Source organism: Agelaius tricolor, unplaced genomic scaffold, assembly GCF_023055355.1.
Source record: "Agelaius tricolor isolate 1412-34295 unplaced genomic scaffold, bAgeTri1.0.p SCAF_17, whole genome shotgun sequence".
In the NCBI taxonomy this organism is placed as follows: Eukaryota; Metazoa; Chordata; class Aves; order Passeriformes; family Icteridae; genus Agelaius; species Agelaius tricolor.
The window spans coordinates 9,639,066-9,657,895 of record NW_027269277.1 but is presented as its reverse complement, the minus strand read 5'-3'; the positions used below and the strand labels follow the sequence as shown (position 1 = coordinate 9,657,895).

Genomic DNA, 18,830 nt, shown 5'->3' with positions numbered 1-18,830 from the left:
TAACAAAGGTACAAAAAAAATATATTCAGAGTCTAATGCTCCATTCTGTATTCCTTCAAGTAACTTTTAGTACTTTTAAATTAGGGTAAGAAAAGTCAATGCAGACACTGCCTGCAAGGACATATAATTCAGTGTATCATTTCATAACCCAGCTGTCAACAGAGACAACATTTTTATAATCCATGTATTGTATGCGTGCCAGTATGAGATGAATAGTCCTGTAACTATAATCAATACCGTTCATTCAAACAACTGGCAGCAGCATTTCAGACAACTGGCAATTTCATCAGTTTCACTGGGCTGCCCAAAAATAAACAGCTTGAGAAGGATGAATGATCTCTGTGGTTATCTATAAATAATACTAATCTCAGTCATTTGTTACAGGGGGTTCATCACTGGGAGCTGCAGAAGTCTCATATCAGTGCAGAAGGCATGGCAGCCTTCAAGAAACTAAAGAAATGCTGATGAATTTTACTGTTGGTTTTTCATTCACACAGTTACTGTATTTACATACAGGCCACACTGAAAGCACCAGGATCCCTCCGGTGCTTCCACAGTTCCAGCTTTGCAGGAAACTCACACGATCTCAAGGACTGGTAAACACCTCAAAAGTCAAACTGGATTCACAGAAAGCTCCAGTGATCTGAGCAAACCCAGCCTGGGTGGTGACTAATGTCACTTAAAAGGAAATGTGACCAAGTTTGGGGTTTTTAACTACTTCAGTGTGAAACTTGCCCACTCCAAAAGAGTTATTGAGAGAAAACAAACCCAACAGCTCCATGTGAGTGAGACTAATGCCAAGGCTGATGGGCGCGAGGTGAACCCAGGCAGACGGGGAACAGAAGGCGCCATTCACAGTCCCGTTCACTGTCTCTGGGAAGTGAAATAGCTCTTTTTTTTATTTTTAAATTATGCTCTTATCTATAAAAGCAAAGCAAGAACAGAGAACATAGAATAAGGAATAAAGACAGCTGACTAAAGGGAAAAACCACATCCCTGTGGAGTACCGATCCCAAAGAAAGCTTCTAAAGCCCTGAAGGGAAAAAGATCCAGTTGCTGTGGTTGTAGTGAGTCTCTCCCTGGAGCCTTGCAGGGCTGTGAACAAGGTACTGCAGCATCACTGCTGTCTAACATTGACCCTGCACATTGGTGGGTCACCAGCCCTGGGCTGAGGCACATATCTCCAGTTCCTTCAGGAAAATCTCTTAACCACCTGGAATTCTAACAAGGTTTTCTACCCTATTTCACTGTAAGAATTACAAGCTGCCTGGTGTGTGCTCTAGCGAAAACAGAGGAAAGATCAGTTCTACCAAAAACCTAGAGGTTGGCACTCCTTGGCTTCCAGACAGGATTTGTGGTGCCATGAGCCACCACTGCAGAGAGCTCAATACACCACTAGACTGCAGCAATTCTTTTCTGCAGATATCATGAATGGGAGCCAAGGCCATCACCTCAGCTCCTTCACATGGAGTGTAATACTCCAAAGGAAATCCATCAGATGAGCTCTGCAGAAGTACCCAAGCCCTCTGAACACAGTCTGAGCAGGAAGCAACAGCACATCTGTGTGTGTTGATCTGTTTAATTACCCAGGTAATCAAACTACTGCTGCACCCAGCTTCAAAAGTCACATTGCTCCATCTACATCCAAAAATCACCTTTCAGCCTTAAAGCCTGTTGCTCAGAAAGGTTAGATCCTGGCAATTAAAATAGTCTTCAACTTGTATCATTATCCAATTTACAAGCTTATTGCTAGTTTAATGACAATCAGCATGCCCAGCCACACTAAGGCAGCATTGCAATGGGATGTTTTCAGCATAACCACCAACAGCAAAAGAATTAATGGCACCAACTTCTCTGAAAAGGGAACACTCACCAGTAGACAAACAGGGGAACCTCACAACTGCTACACCTCTGAGAAATTAATTAAATTTCTTAATTAAGAAATTAAGGTTGTGGCTGTTTTAAAATGAAAGCCTTGACTTTATTGTTAAAGTAAAATTGTCTGTAGGGCATTCATAAAGAAAAGCCAGCTTTTAAGAATGGGTGAATTTATCAAGCTGCACATCTTTGATCATCAATATTTTAAGGTTGCTACTTTTTATTCTATATTGCCAATAAATCTCTACACACTGTAACTGTAATCATCACAGCACGACATGATCCACTTCTCCTGGAGATTTAAAGTTGGACTCAGTTGCAAAAAGCACCTGAACTAGGTAGGAGGATGGCTAAACTGGTAAAATAATCTCTCAGTTTCAGGTAAATTATGAGGTAGCAGCATGCACTGTTATTAACCTGAAGTTCATAATGAGAGCTTAAATGAACAGTTCTCAGTGGACACAGGCCTTTGTAAGGGAGCTGCACTCCTGCAGTTGGCACTAATTGATCCTTTTGCTGGCAGGCTCAGTGGAAAAGGCAGCAGCAGCAGGAACCGCAGGCCCTTCTCTGTCACGCAGAACAAAGTCACAGTCCTGATTATCCAGGAGGTTTGATCTCAATGCTCTACACTTCTACAGCTGCTTTCATGCAGGAATGAGGCAGCCAGGATAGCAGGGGAGACTGTCATGCTGCTTTTGCCCTTCTCACACCCATTTTGCAGAAGGTCTCCCGTTTTTGGGGTTTTCAGATACTTTTTCAAGTGTACTCCATACACATTCAGTTACAGAGCTGAACCTCTGAGAAACTGAAATGATTCATATCTCATACACAGCTTTCCCCAGGTTTCTTGAAAACACAAACAATTTTGATTTTAATCCCCCTATAGAGAATTTTGCCATAAACTGAAATCAACCCAGCATATACAAGAAATAGACTGGGCTGATATAATCAGTTTTAGAGACAACATAGTAAAAAGCAGAATTTTGTCTAGAAAGATGCCATTTTAAAATTCATGTGGAGATCCTGACTAAGGCAGACTATTCCAGTGCAGCAGATTCTGGAATCAATTAACAAAACAATTCTTATTAACACAGCGAATCTCCAGACAGTACCAAGGAAGCACAGAATCTTTGCAGAAAAGCCCGCAAGGAAAATATACTTTAATATCAAATTGTATCCTCCAGTGTATGCAGAGATTGCCTCAAATCTCAAAAGCATCTTATGTGAAACAGGGGCTAGCACTGCAGAACAACACAATAAGAATTTAAGACAGGAAGTGCAGATAATTTATCTAAATAAAGCTTTCAGGAGAATAACTGATTTATGTTGATACTGATCCAAGCTGGAACCTGACCAGGATGCAGGAGTTAGCATCACTACCCACAATAGGTTCCCCATTTATGAAAAACAACAGTGTGTTTTTACACATGAAAATAAATTAAAATGCTAGCTTTATGCTTCTGCCAAAAGACCCTGTTCTACCAGAGACTTGTTCTTGAATTAGCTATAGAAAGACTCAGAAAAAGGTGCAATATTTTCAGTCAAGACTGTCACTATTCTTGCAAGCACCTAAGAGACACAAGGAGTTAAATTTCACAGAAGAGTCTACAGTCTTTAATGTCACACACCCTCTATTCATAAAAGAAATGCAAAATACATAAACTGATGCAGAAAAAAAGTAGTGAAAGCTTCACAGCTACAAAAAATATACCTGTAGTTGGGAAAGGGGGGAAAAAAAAGGAAATCTGAAAGTAGATATGGTATAAGTGACTTCTGCTAAAAGCAGGGTCAGCACTTTCCACTGGAGACCATTTGATTTACACTATTTTGTTTCAACTGAAAAAACCAGATCTTTCCTTGGCAGATTCTGCTCTACAGAGTCTATTACAGATACTTCTGAGATACCCAGCATCATTTATAAGGGGACACTTACTGCTGCTGAACGTGATCATTTTGCTAAATTTCCTAAAGTTCCAGAAGGAAACAACATGCAATGCAACACAAGAGTGCATTCAGCTGCTGAAGTCAAGGGTCTGGACAACCTGCAGAGCCCTGGAAAGATGTGCTATTGATTAAGATGTTCAGGTTTTCCCCTGAAGAATCCATTGGCTGTCCTGGACCCACAGTCCCTTCTTAGAGCCAGGAACACCCCAGGAGAGACCACTCTGCTTTTAGCCTTTAGTGATTTCAACAGCTACTCCAAATCTACCCTGGTGTAAATCACATCAGAGGAAGACCCCAGCATGTATCTTGACTGTCACAGCATACATCACAGCTGAGACAGCCACAATACACAGAGTGCCAGTACACAATTTCAGAAGGCTTTAAGCATTCACCCAGAGGAACACCTCACCACACCAGAAGGCTTCAGGCACCTGCCCACACAGAACAGCATCAGGGCACTTCAGAAGGCTGCAAGCATCTGCCCCTCTTGTTCTTCAGCCCAGCCTTTTATACCCTCCCGTTCATGCATTGCACCTGTGCCCCCTCTGCTCCCTTTGGTGGTTGGTCAGTGCCCCTGGGCACTCCATGGCTCCTTGTGTCAATGCTGCTCCCCTGCTTTTCACAGCTGTGCCCACTGGGGATGAGGCTCAGCCCCACTCCCAACTAACACAAACTGTGCACCCACATTGACTGCCCCTATTTATTCTAATGGGATACAAGGGCTTTTTTTTTTCTTTTTTTGAGGGTAGAACAATGAAGCACTAAACACTAGGTCCCAGTGGCCACTGCAGATATGCATTACTAAGTATCACCACTTGCAACTTCTTTTTGTGTTATATAGAACAAAAATAACTGTCAGTAAAGCACACCTAACACATATGAACACACACCTTTGAAGCAGGACACTGCAGCTGTAGAAACCTTCACAACATTTACTGCCCTCTGCATTTAGAAAGCTACACTGATCCATGCTTTAGAGCAGCTTCTGCACCTAGAGCACCAAACCGGAGTAGTGGAAAACTTCAGGAGGGTTAACTGGTCTCATTTGGATCAATTTTGGGCTTATCTCATTGCCTCTCCAGGTAATAAAGTAAATTCCCTGTAGATGGTGTGGAAAGACATGCTATACATACTTTGACTGACAAAAGTCGTCTATCCATAAAATCCATCACAAGCAGTTTGTACTATATACCCTGAAAAAAAGCAGGATTTCCTCCAAATCACACACAATTTTATATTCACATCCATAATCTATATGTTGTTATAAAAATTGGACAGAATAGGTGTTTTTATATGAAAAAAAGCAGATTCATGCCTGCAGAAACATCTTGCTAACTTGGATAAGCTTCACCAAATTGTTTCAACCAGGAAAAAAATGCACAAAACAGAAATAATAATTTCCAAAACAAATTACTAGACTTCAACTGAAGCTGAGTAATTTTTTTTAGGTCTGAAACTATTTTAAAAAGCTTTTATTTTTAATTCTCACATTTTCTGGTTGATCCTAATCTAAATCTTTAAAACCTTTTTGGAACTACATCTGAAATGACAGATTAGCAAGTCACATAGCTCCCATCATTTCAATCAAGATATTCTGGGATATACAATTAGTTTCTGGGATGCACAGAGCAGTGGGATAATGGTTCTATAGAGGAAGTAGGTCTGAGCTGGCCGAGGCATTCAATATAAATATATAAAAACTATCATTAGTCATGAGAATCACTCTGCTGACATGGCTGAAATAGGAAAGAAATAGGATTAGCTGGCACATTATGATCATGTACCTTTTTTCTCTTTAGCCCAATTTTCTATTCATCAAGAAGTCATAAGCAAATAGGCACAAAAAGCAAGTTTTAAAAAAGAAATTCAGAGTTGGATAGTAGGTATTATGCAGAATGTTTGCTCATTCAGCACTTCCTTATGTTCAAGTGCTTTTCACATATTCCACAACAGTAGTGAAGCCACTCTGGAGATGCTACTTGACCACTGCACAAACACTTCAGAGAAAGATGGGCGAGTACATTAAACTTGCTAGATAATTTAGAATCCCCCTAACAGTTTTGAGTCAATTCAGGGTTAGAGATGGGGTCAGTCCTTTGCAAATCAATAGACACTAATTAGCTCTCATCTAACTGCTGGGAAAAAAAGAACGCATGAACTTGAGTTTTCTGACCAGCAGACTTCATTAGAATTCAAACTTGGTGACACAAGAGGTAAAGTCTAAGAAGACAAAACCTCTGTAACTGGTAAAAAACAGTGTTTCCCCATGCTCTCCTGTAGAAAGACTACAAAAAGTTCATCACCTGAAAAAACTTTCCTATTACTACTTCTCTGCAGGCCATCTTCCTCCTTGCAGCACCCCCTCAGCAGAAAACCACAAATTACAACAATGACAACCACCAAAAAGTTTTAGGGAATTTAGCATGCACAGCTGAGTACAAAGACAAATCAAGATGTGTGTCATGATGCAGCAACCCTGTGATCCACAAGACCTGATCCATGTTCACTAAGTGGACTGCAGCACCCAAATCAGAGTAAGATCTCTGAAATGGAAATGAGACAAAGAAATCACAGGAGGCAGCAACCCCTGAAACGCACTGCTGCACATCTCTTGGAAAAGCTAGCAGCTGTGAGATACTGATTACAGCACACCTCACTGGGAGAAACCAACAGACAGCAACACTTCTGCTAAAGACAGGTCTTTCTCCATCACTCAAAGAGTGTGGGGTCAGGTAGGCAAGAATTGGGCATTTGCTGTACTGCAGTACTATGGACCAGACCTATTATAAAGACCCAAAGGGCATAACAGACAAAAAACTTTTCAGTATCAAATATTTTTTCTCTCCAACAGCTTTGCTTATTTCAGGTAAAGAGCTGAAAACTCCTCCTTAGCCAAGTGATAGATTGGCTTGCTGTATGGCTGTGACACATGTTCTCCCAGGTCCATCAGTGGGAATGAACATCTTCTTACAGCAAGGACAGCAAATTTGTAATTGCCAATTTCAATTCATCTCTCAACAGGATCAAAAGTAGGCTGGATTTTGGTGGGGATTTTTTTTCCTTCTTTTTTTTTTCTCATTTTGTTGGTTGTTTTTTGGTTTTGGGTTTGTCTTTTTTAGGAAGTGGAAGAAGTGATCAATAAATCAAAGAAGGTTTTGTTAGCCTAAGCTTTCCAAGTTTTTTACTGGAAACAGCCTTGCAGTACCTCTGAGACAGAGGTAAATTTTACTATTCTTGTGTAAGAGAGAGCAAAACCGTGCTATTACAGGACAATCTAACTTACTCCAAATCATGCTATGAGCCTCCAGAGGATTCCACCACTTCCCAAGTTCAGTCCCTTAACCAGACAGACCAGGCCAAATGCTTGATGTTTGCATGTGACAAAACCACCCATGGTGAAATCAGCAAGCACAATTCCACACATCAGCCCAGGAAAAAGATATATGAAAATAATGAAGTATACACAAAATGAGTGACTATGCACAGACTATACACCATCAGACACTAGCTACCTCTTACCCAGATGGCTGCATATAATTTTAAAGACAGTCCTTTTACTAAAAAACTCTCAAGCTATTGAAGCACCCATACAGCCCTACATATTTTTTAAATTCTTGACCAGAATTTCAAAAATTACATTTGAACAAGCTCCAGCAAATATCAGCCCAACACAAGGGCAGGACCAAGCATCCAAAGCCAATCACTTAAGTTATAGGTGGACTGAAAGCAAACATGTAAATTGCACTTGAAACAAAACAAGCAAAAAAACTTCCGGCATATCTGAAACATCCAAACACTCTAGCAAAATAATGACATACAAGTGACCAGATAGGTCACTCCATTCCAGCAGAAGAGTGCTCACCTGCACTATTATCCATTCCAGGAAAGCAATTCACCCTTTCTACAAATGCCTGGGCAAGTTATCCACAGCACTGTGTCTCTGCAGATTGATCCTCATGCATTAAAGGCTTCTGTGCCTCCTGCGTGGTGTTTGTGTCAGGGTTGCACATTGCCACTTGCTATTTTAGAAACAGTTAAGATGATAAAATAGATCCAGAGCCTCAGACACAAAGGCAAGGATATGCAGGAATGACTGCTCAGTGGATTCTGACATAACTCGTTCCTAGTTCACTCTTTCTCTTTACACAGAAACCCCATCACCTGTTTCTCTCTTGCTCTGTGCATACACAATAGTATCACCACTAACACACCTTTGTGAGACCAGCTGAAAGGGTACTCAGTGCCTTTGAATAGTTCATATATTGCTGTGCACTAATAAAATGAACTCTGCATTCTGTATCTGCTGATATAGAAATGTCTCCAAACTTCCCAACAGAGTCAGGCTGGAGTGTGCACTGTGAGGCTGTGTGGTAGTTATTAGTGTCCAGCTGCAATGGCTACAAGCAGCAGAGCAGGAGTGTCTACCCTGGAGTCTCCATCAGGTGGCTGCACATGAAAACTCAAAGATTATTTCAAATTTGACGTTTCAAAGGCATCTGATATTCTGAAGATCAACAATAATGTAAAGCAGGTGATACAACAGAGGGGAGCCTCTGGCTCTGACAGGAAATATAATGCATACATATTTAGAAGAAAAGAATCTCCATGGGTGAAATTTGGAAATTGCTTCACTGCAGTGATCATCACAGCTTCACAGAAAGTGATTTTATCTACATCAATAATTTCTAAATTTTTGGCTTTAGATCACCACGTTGTTCCAGTGGAAGTACAAGCCTTCATATAGCAAACCTCCTGACAATAGGTACAGAGCTTTTAGGCTGCCTTATGAGTTTCCTTAGAAAAGGGGTGATGGCCTTCCAGTGATCTCTGCTCTCCAGCAGCACAGAAAGTACTGCTCTCAGGTTGTAACTTAAATGCCAAAAACCAATTCACATAACACCTTTCTCACAATAAATGAACACAGGTTTTCATTTATATGGGTTGGCTGGGTTTGAAATGAATGATGAAAACAGTGTTGATGGTTCAAAAATAACATATTCTAAAACATTTTAAGGATGCCAAACTAAATCAAAATTAGCATTCTAAAACCGGTAATGATAAAAAATGTACTTTAAATGGAAAATGTTAAATTGATGGTTTGTGACAATAAAGAAACACTGAAAATACATCAGCTCTCATTTCACACCTTCTTGCATAACAGTCCTACACTGGCAGTAGGATGGCCTCCCACCTCCCAGACACTGAACACAGTGAACCCAGAGGAAAGAAACCCACTGTTTTCTGCAGCTCTTGGACAAGCTCCCGAATCAGCCTTCAACAAAACTGTGGGGCTTTTTTTGTGGTTGTTAAAAGCTTCTGTCACAGGCTAGTTTCCCATCATGGCATCTCCATTTCCTCCCAGAGATAAACTCCAGCTGTTATACATTTCATGGGAAGGTGTAGTTAATCAGTAGCTCTCCAACCTGCCCTAATAGCCCCATGGGTTCTCCAGGCCCAATGCTATATAGAAAAACAGAACAATTTCATATCTGCATCTGCACAAAATCTTTCCAAAACTAAACAAGTAAATGGCACTCTTTACCATGCTTTACTCTTTATTCATTTGGTGAACTCAGAGTTTCTCAAAAAAGTGTCCATCCATGTAATGGAACCCTAGCATCTAAACAGTACATCAATGTAATGTACATAGCAGAGGAGACTAAGTTTATTCTGAAATTAATTTCAGAAATAATAAAACATAGTTTGAAAGTGGTGTGGTTCCTTCTGCTAAGGCTGAGATCACATTAAGTTTAATGACAAATCATCTGCTCTGCCAGGAAGTGGAAACAAATGTTAGTTGGAACACACCTTTCAGGTTTCAGCCTAGACCCAATAATGCAAAAGCTTTGACCCCTAAACTGAAGCCAGCCACTTTTCTTGGTCATACAGCAGTTACACACGATACTTGAGCGCATTTTGCAGCATGAATGGCATTTTCAGTGGTCTGTAATGAGTAGAGCTGTGTAGAAAGCACATTTCCAGGTGTTTTAACACAGAACACCGGAGAAACCAGAGTATATTCCATATTGGGAGAGTTCAGGCATCTCCCCTGTGCTCGCTGCACCCGCAGAACCAGCAGTACCCAGCCCAAACTTGGCAATGCTTTCAGCAACACATGCTTATGCTTTTGGCAGAAGGGAGCTGACCACTTGCAGCATCAGTGTCCTTTGCCAGCTGGCCAAAGAGCACACAGATGCAAGGGAAGCAAATTATCTGCCCACTGGCAAAAAGAAATGCTGAACAGCACCTAAAGAAAACGTGGGCCTGTGCACGTGCGCGCGAGCGAGGCTGCGAGCGAGCTCACACACCCCCACACCTGGGCCCTGGGACAGGGAGCAGCTCAGTCAAACTGCAAAAACCGCCCGCTACTACTCCTGAGGTATCATTTTCTGCAACACTCTCACAACAATGAACATGCACTTTTCCCACTAAAATCTTCCAAGCTGAATTTTTAGGATCAAACACAAGGACTGCAAGGATGCTAAAGTAAATTTTTATAAGTCTGAAATCAGACCCCTTCAAGAAACTGCTGATACAACCACCTACAGGATTTTAGCAGCCTAAGGTTAGCATGTCTTTGCATCCTCCCTCTTTTTTTTTTGGTCTCTTGAAAAATGAATGCTCATGAAAAAAAACCAAACCAAACCACTACATATCTATGTTTGGTAAAATACAGAAAGCTTTCTGGATTTAGAAGATACATAAGAAAAAAACTCGGAAAAATTAATGGGAAAAGAATTCGCAGCTGATAGGTTAGATTTAGCTGAGAGACGGAATCTGTAGATTAATTAGATTCTACAATCACAGCCCCTTTTCATCTGCACACATCCCACCACTGTCATTACATGATCAACAGATTTTAATGAAAACCATGCTTTTCACTAAAAAATGCTTTGAGATATTCAAGAGAGACTATACATAAGGTTTAGTTTACTTTTCTAAATATTTCTTGAATATTGTACATAAGGCAAGTGCACATTTGTTGGCTGTAAAGGTGTACAACAGCAATTTTTTGCAATGACAGTGCAGAGAGGGAATATGAGATCTGTGTGCTAATGAGCTGACACTGCAGAGGCTGGAGCAGTGTTAGTGTAGTGCACTACAAGTGCAGAGCACAACGACAGACGTGGGCTATTTCTAGGGAATGTGATCTCCAGAACTATACACACAACTCAACATTAACACCAACATCCTTCATCAGATTATGAGCAATGCATGGGAGATATTGCTTCAGTGACAAATTTATATATTTGAGTTGTCATATTCATATTGTTCTGAAACAGCTAGCTCACTCCCTACATGAGCATTTTTAAAGAAAATATAACCTGATTTTGATTTTATAAATTCATAGGTCAAGTCAGCTTGCTTTCTGTTTCTATTGATAGGAAAAAGCTGCATATTTTAAGAAATGTAATAATTTCCCTGGAGCCAACTGATAAACTTCAATTCACCTTTAAATACACTGGAATTTTCATCTGTGTTTGCATTTGTTCTCTGTTAAGATATCATACAGCTAAATAAATAAGTGGGCAGATAAATACAGAGTGGATAAATACTGTATGAATGTGTGTAAATTAAATATACAGAGAGAGGCTTGGTGCTAGCAGCGAAGCAGGGAATACATGTACATAAATCAGATTATGCATCATTTAACTGAAAAAGAAATGAGAGGGAGGGGCTTAAGGCAGGAATTTTCTTCTGCTTCTAAACAAGTTTGTTCCCAGGTTGGGATATTGCCAAATCTGCCGTAGCAGAGGTGGGCTATTTTTCTCAGGCTCATGAGAATACTTCAGAAGAGGTTTTTTTTCTCCTCTGGAATGCACCAGATTGCATCAAACGGGATGTGCAGCTGCACAGTAAGAACCTAAGTCTTTCTGAGCAGAGCCCCCTCAATCCCTGCACACAGAAACACTTACTACAGTCATTATCATACAAATCAATGCAAAAGAGAATGAAAAGTATTATTTTATGGATACTGACTAGTACAGGCACTAGGCTCAGGCTGCACATGCTCTTTCCTTCAATTTCCTCTCAGCTCCTGTACCTATCCCACCACAAAGTCAGCCTCAGCCTCCCTCCCCAGTGAAGGCAGAGTCACTGCAGGTTTCTCTCCCATGGAACCCTGCCAATTGCAAATATTGATCAAACGGCTGTGTGACAGCACTGGAGACAACATATGCTTATCTCCAAGTGAGGTAAAAATGTTGTGGAAAGAATTCCTTCATGGGTATGGCAGCACACTGAAATTATCTCCCACTCCCATAGGAAATGAGGATATGGTTAAAGGCTGGAATTTTGGTCAGGTAGTGTAAGGAGCTATTAATTCATCCTAATGCATTGATACATATAAGTGTTCTGACTTTCAAAGAAAATTGATTCAAAAGAATCAATTCAAAAGAATTCAAAATAAGGTACCAGATTCAAAAGAATAACTGTTCTGATGGGGGTTTTTGTATTTTGAGCTGCTGAAGCTTATGACTGGTGACTTGGACTCGCCGTATTCTTTTCTTATCAACAGTATTATGAGATGGTTGACACAGTACAGACAAGGTCACCTTTTCATTTTCTTTCGTCTGTTTCTTTTTTCACATCTTCTGCTTTTAAATAGGTTACTGTAGGTACATCTTCTTTGGTCTACAGTTTCTCCAGAGATTCAAATTTTCCCAATTTTACTATACTGGTAATATGGGTGTTGGAACAAGCAGCTCTGTACTACAGAAAACCATCCCACTTTACTAAAATTGCCACAGCTTTTAATAAGCATTGACAAAAACCATTAGATGTCAGAAGATGAGTAGAACACTGACTAAATATACTGAACAAGTGTGTGGATCACTTCTGTTGGTGGGGGAAGAGCTGGTAACAACTTTTAAAAAACAATTAATAATTAATCACCCAAGCAGTTCAATGTATTTAGTTTAAATCCATATAATTGATATTTAGGAAACTGTGCTTGAGATGCAGCCTCTTGAAGGGATTACACTGATTAAGGATTAATAGTCTGATGTTTGTTGTAAGAGCTGTTGAAGCTGGATAGGATTAGTAAAATAAGATGCAAAGTAGAGACACGATTTTATGTACCATTTTTTCCCACTTTACCAAGTATTTTTATTTTATATTACATAATTAACCCCCCTGCAAAAGTTTTAAAGGTTCTACTTCAAAGTCCTTTGGAGAGTGTAACACTGCACTACCAAGAAGCAGTCACATGGGGGATATGTTAGAATATGAATCCAAAATTTGTCCAGTATTTCCTTACTGTATATTTTTTAACCATCTACTTTCTCAGAATATACAGTGGGACAGGAATGTAAGAACTATCCTATCTCCTGCAAATAAAAAAATAAATAAGTTATTCAAAACATATAATTGTTTTAAAGCAAAAATTACTATTTTTCTGTGTTCCAGTACTTCATTATTTCAGTACAATGCTTCCTCTTTGACCATTTTACACTGTGAGTATAAACCTGCAAACTGTGAGAAGTAACCTGTTCATAATGTGAAGTTCGTACATTGCATTCAGCAGTCCATGATCTAATGTGCAGACATATATCTCCACATTGCAAACTGCATTTGCTAGCTTGGAAGAGGACTCCTTTCATTTTTAATAATTTACAATAAAATTTGTACAGAATCAAATTTGGATACTTCAGTAAAAGTATCCTTTACTATTGGTAAAGGAATGCTTTTTAAAATGCAGAACATGCACAAGTCTTTCTGAAAGAGATTTTGCATCTTAACACCACATTAGCAATACTCAAAGTTCTATTTTGCATCTTCTGTTAATAAAAGCTCAAATTGTATGTGTGCACTGCTTGTGCAGAGCTATTTCTCCTAATGCCAAGTGTTCTGATTCCATTTTCTCTCCCCTCAGCTCTAACAGTATGTGTCAGTTTACAGTCTCCTCAGCTTTTCACAGGACTCTCACTGTAAAAAAACAACTCAGTATTTCAAGGCAGATGAGGCAAGTAAGCCCCTCTAGCCTTGTCCCTCTCAAGGTCACTTCTAAACAGTGGTTTCTGGTTTTTCCCTACATAGTATATCATTTGCAAATTATGCCTTTTCACAGAGCTAGGTTGTAGCCTCAACAGAAAAGGGATCTTCAGCAGCAATTCACTGATTGCAGCTACACAGCACTGCTGTATCAACAACATGGTTGTTTTCCTGAAACACAAAACTAAGGGGATGAGGTGGTAAAAGAACTTTCCTAAGATATTCCATATAATGCTGCAAATCTACTAAAGCTCCAGTCACTACACACATTTGTTGCACTATATTGTATGACCAAGAACTCTAGGCTATCAGGAAGGAACTGAATGCAGGATAGATAACAAATTAATATATTTTTTAAAACCAGGTATTTACTTACAAGCATTTGTCACTGAAAAACTGTTGGAAGAGTCCAAGTGATCTACGTGATAGTTCAAATGGAAGGGCTTTTCTGTGGTATTTTGGTTTGTGTTGTATAGCTGCACAGCAAATCGAAATGCACTGTGCTCCTGAACAGTGTTCCTCATGAAAAGTCCACCTAGGTGAGGAGAAAAAGAAAAAAGGAAAAAAGGAAAAAGGTATTTCAGAATTAATTTTGAGGAGAAACAGTGGTAATAAGTTATATTTGCCTGCTACACACTGCAGGAGAGAATGAACAGGAGCAGCCTGAATGTGAGCACATAACTCTGACAGTGCACCTACATGAAATACATATTCCAAGTCCAAAGTTGGGCTTTTAAAGCCACACACCACATCCAGGTGCCCCCTGAGCAATGAGAGTCGCTTGGAGCTGCAGGTGCACCTTGAAAACCAGGCCACTTCTACACGGATGCCCACACAGAGATTTAAAAGTCTAACTTGGGGAACCGTGGCACCTAAATCCTGTCCAGACTACCGAAATATCGCCGCTGTAGTTATGTGCGGGGACACGGCGGCGTGCGGCGTGGCAAACGTGCGGTTTCACGGTCTGCTGGAGCGATAGCGCGGCCGAGGGAAATGATGCTCCGAGGGACGGCAGGGAACAGCCCCCGCTGCACTCGCTGCCCTGAGCCTCACGGCTCGCTCGGCCCCGGCTTTCGGGCACGTCGCTACAGATTCACGCCACGACTCTCTCACATTATGTGCTCCACGGGATGCGCTGCTCCAGGGCACGGTTCCGCAGAGCGCGGACCCGATCCCCGCCGCTCGGAGGGGCGCGGGCAGCCCGGCGCCGCTCGCAGCCGCCCGCCGGCGCAGCCCGGGCACCGCCGCTGCCTCTCGCCCCCAGAAAGGGGAACGAAGCGGAGCAGGGCTGGCTCCCTCCCCGCGGCGCCCGGGCTCGCCCCCCGCTCCCCTCCTCACAACTTCCCCCCGGCTGGCGGGGAAGGCGCGGGTCGCGGTGCCGCGGCGGGCGCTTACCTATACTGATGGTGTTGGGGAACCCCGCCAGAGCCTCCCCCAGCAGCCCCGCCAGCAGCAGCAGGAGGGTCCGGGGCGCGCTCTGCCCCATTTTCTTCAGCCCCTGCGGTTCAGCCCCTAAACCGAAACTGGCGGCACAGGCATGGGCGCAACTGGAGACTCGGAGCGGTGTCAACGGTGGTGGCGATGCTGGCGGAGGTGGTGGGGAGGATGGTCCCCCTCCTTTCGTCTCTTTTTTTTTTATTCTTTCCTTCCCCAAATCCCTCTGCTCTCGTCTTCACCCCAGTCTAGCAGGGCTCATTGGCTGCGAGATTGCCTTTCTCCCCCGTCGCCAGCAGCCCCCCCCGAACGCAGGGACTTCCCCCAAAGATGGTGGGTAGCGGAGCCGCCGAGGCTGCTCCGCCCGGGCCGGGAGGGGGTTATCGATCAAACTTGGCGTGAGACGGGCTGGCAGCCGCTCCGCTCCGCTCCGCTCGGCCCGCCCGCCCAGCCCCGGCGGCTCCGGCCGCGGCTCAGCGCTCGGGGCTGCGGTCGGCGGGAGCGCACCGGCCTCACGTGGGGCGGCCCCCGGACTGCAGCTGCCCCTTTAAAGCTGCATCGGCTCGATGTGTGTGTGTGTGTGTATGTGAGAGAGAGTGCGGTGCGTGCGCCTGTGGGCGGGCGGGGGAGGGAGCGGGGAAAGGAAGGAGGGGCGGGGAGCCGAGCCGAGCCGAGCCGAGCCGGGGCCGGCAGAGGAGGCCGGGGTGGTGGGGAGGTGGCCGCGTCCTGCCCGTGCCAGTGCCCGTGCCCGGTGGGCGCTGCGGGCGCCCCAGAACTTGCGGGGCCGGGAGGCAGCAGAGGCGGCTCGGGGCCGTGGGCAGGAGGCCTGGTGATGGCCGGGGCAGGCGGGTGCCGCTGGGCCCCTCTTGAGGGGAGAGGGCTGGGGACAGACGTGAGCGCAGGGACTGGCGAGGGAGGGCTGGAAGGGGACACAGAAAGGGATGCCGAGGGACCGTGCGTCTCCCGAAGGGGCTGCCGGCCCTGCGCCCGAGTTCTCCCCATCCCTCCTCCAGTGCCAGCGCATCAGCAGGGAAGCATCATCCGCCCACAGCGCTGTGAAGTGAAGAAAGACAAGAAGAGTTGAATCCCACACGAGGGAATGTTAGGTCCTTCCCAACCTCCTCTAAAGGAAGGAACTCAAAGTCTCCTCGTTTCATCCTTGATGCTGGAAAAAGACACAACATGTGTGTCAGCTGATTAGCTGCCCCAGCACAGCACACAGGGCAGGGCCAGCCTGGTGGTCGCAGGGGGATGGGTGGCAGACATCCCGTGTGTCTTGAACACCAGCCCTGAGACGCCCTCATATGCACAGGGAGCTGCTCTGTGTCTGCCTCAGTCAGGTTCTCTGTGGTCTTTCACCCATCTCCTTGACACTTCGTTGTATGGATCCTACAGTGCTTTTCTTTTTGCTGCTTTGGGGCTCACAGAACCGTACAAAATGGAGACAGAGAAGCAATACTAGGTGGAGTTGTCCATCTCATAGGCCTAGCAAAGACTGTTCTTTCCTTAATATTTGTTTTTCCTCTGATTTCAGCAGGTGACTTTACCTTGGTGCTCCTCTGCTTTTTTTTTTTTTTTTTGTCTTAATCTTAGACTGTGGCATTATTTGGGTCAATGTTCAGTTCAGTTAGGGTTAATATTAAATGCAGTTGGCTTTGCATTTCTAAAATAATCAACCAGTGCCACTGGCTGTAGCATCATGTAAGTAGTCAAGGTGTAAGATTGAAGATTGCTGCAGATTACTGCACAAATGCTGATGAACAACATCAGAGATTCAAACCATTATTTTTAAAGGAAGCCAGAGGCAGAGGTGAAGAGCAGGGCACCACAGTCATGATGCAGGAGTGTAACACATGCTTTTAGTGACATGTGTGACACCTGCTCACTCCAAGGTGCATGCTTTGGTTGCTTCATGTTGTGCTCCTTTATGAGAATCAATCCCAGAAGATGGAGACTGTTCTAGTTCAGGCAGAGTAGGGATCAGGCTGCAGGGTGGATGGTAATGTTCCCTATTTAGATTGAGATGGCAGTTGCCACTTTATCTCTTTAAAGAAATGGTTTTCTGTATGGACAGGTGGAGTATAAGGTCCATGATTATATCTGTATCACTCCTCAAGCTCAAAGCCCTTACACATATTACCTATGAATCCTGTAAGCATCCCCTTGAGGCCTGATTATATTCTTCTTTCAGAGATATAAAAATTTAAAAATCAGAGAGAGCCACTGGCCCAGCTCACCTAACCAGGAAGTTTCAGACCCAGAATTAGCATCTTGAGCAGCAGCCTGGCTTTGCTGTAGAGCGCTCTGCTCACAAATGTCTTTTGGTAAGGACAGCAGATCTGAAAGCTACAGACAGGTACAGGAAGTTTAGACATTAAGGACAGTTGTCAGAAGCATGTTCCTCTTAGCAAATAATTTCTCTGTCTTGTTCCAAACTACTTACCTTTTCCTATTCTACACACCTCCAGCCTATTTCTAATGTATTCTCTACAAAGTCCTGCTGTCCTCTTTTTTTTGGTGTGCTTTGCTAGCAGTCCTTTCTTCCTGTTTACTTGCTCTTGCAAAGTTCTCTCTATCTCTGCAGCTAAGGATTGCAGGCTGATGGCCACCTGCCACACTGACAGCTGATGGTGCACTGAAAAAATTATTAAAGAAATTATGTATAACATTCTAGGTGTTAGAACAAGGGAGGAGATAAAATAGCCATGAATGAATGTGGCATGTGTCAGTTTCACACACTGCCAGCAGGGTGGGTACCTTGTCTCCAATAAAATGGTGCTTCACAGTCTAATCTACAAATGGACAGTCTTGTGGTGATCCAAAATATATCTGTGCTGAGAGACAAATTTCCATTATCACCCACATTCTACCTTCTGAAGTCCCTCACATGTTGTTGTTATTATTCTCATTAGCATTTGGAATGTGCAGTTTGCTTTTTTTGTTTATGCAGTTACCCTTATGGCATGATTAGCAGGTAGAAATGGCACAACACCCATTCCATGTGGACTTTGGAGAAATCCAGAGACCTCATCCCAGTTTATCTTTCTTACAGTGAACCCAGAGTGTCCTGGGACAAAGTGGGAGATTACTTGCCTTTATGTGGATATCAATGCTATGGAAATATTTTATTTATTTTGCTAGGGATGCTCAGTGACTTGAATTAATGAGTTCCGTGGTAACTGAGGCCATGCCAGATGCTTTCCCAAACCTTCCCTTACTAAATACAACCAAGATTTTAGAGGATAATCAAGCTTCATGTTTAGATGATTTATAGTGTTCTGGGACACTGGGGATTCACAGTATCTACCTGAGCAGAAGAAGGTAATGATTTATAATTAGCTAATGTGTTTTCATTGTAATGTCTATTAGTGGATTAGAAAAATGCTCTGGAATTTGGGACACAGCATTCTCGCTGTGCTTTCTGATGTTACCAGGCTAAACCCATAGTGTTAGCATAAAGTCATGGCAGAATCTACAGGATTCTGTTACTGAAGCTTCACCCTAACTGCACTAAGCAGACTTTATTACTTTTGTCATTCCTATTTCTAATTGCAAGAGAGAAGCTCAGGCAGAGAGATTCT

General features: G+C 42.9%; 1 protein-coding gene across 6 annotated transcripts in view; it reads right to left on the bottom strand.

Moving 5' to 3' along the window:
- GRIA3 (glutamate ionotropic receptor AMPA type subunit 3) overlaps positions 1–16,248 on the bottom strand; it is a 145,340-nt gene extending 129,092 nt beyond the window's left edge. For 3 of the 6 annotated variants that reach the window (XM_071442408.1, XM_071442409.1, XM_071442410.1), the window contains exons 1-2: positions 15,211–16,248; positions 14,192–14,350 (exon numbers count right to left, since the gene is read on the bottom strand). In XM_071442408.1, coding sequence (XP_071298509.1) covers positions 14,192–14,350; positions 15,211–15,301 — 250 coding nt within the window. In that variant the 5' untranslated portion in view covers positions 15,302–16,248. The remainder of the gene's footprint in view (positions 1–14,191; positions 14,351–15,210) is intronic. The other 3 variants (XR_011681565.1, XM_071442407.1, XM_071442406.1) reach the window with 3 other exon arrangements.
- Positions 16,249–18,830: the final 2,582 nt, after the last annotated feature.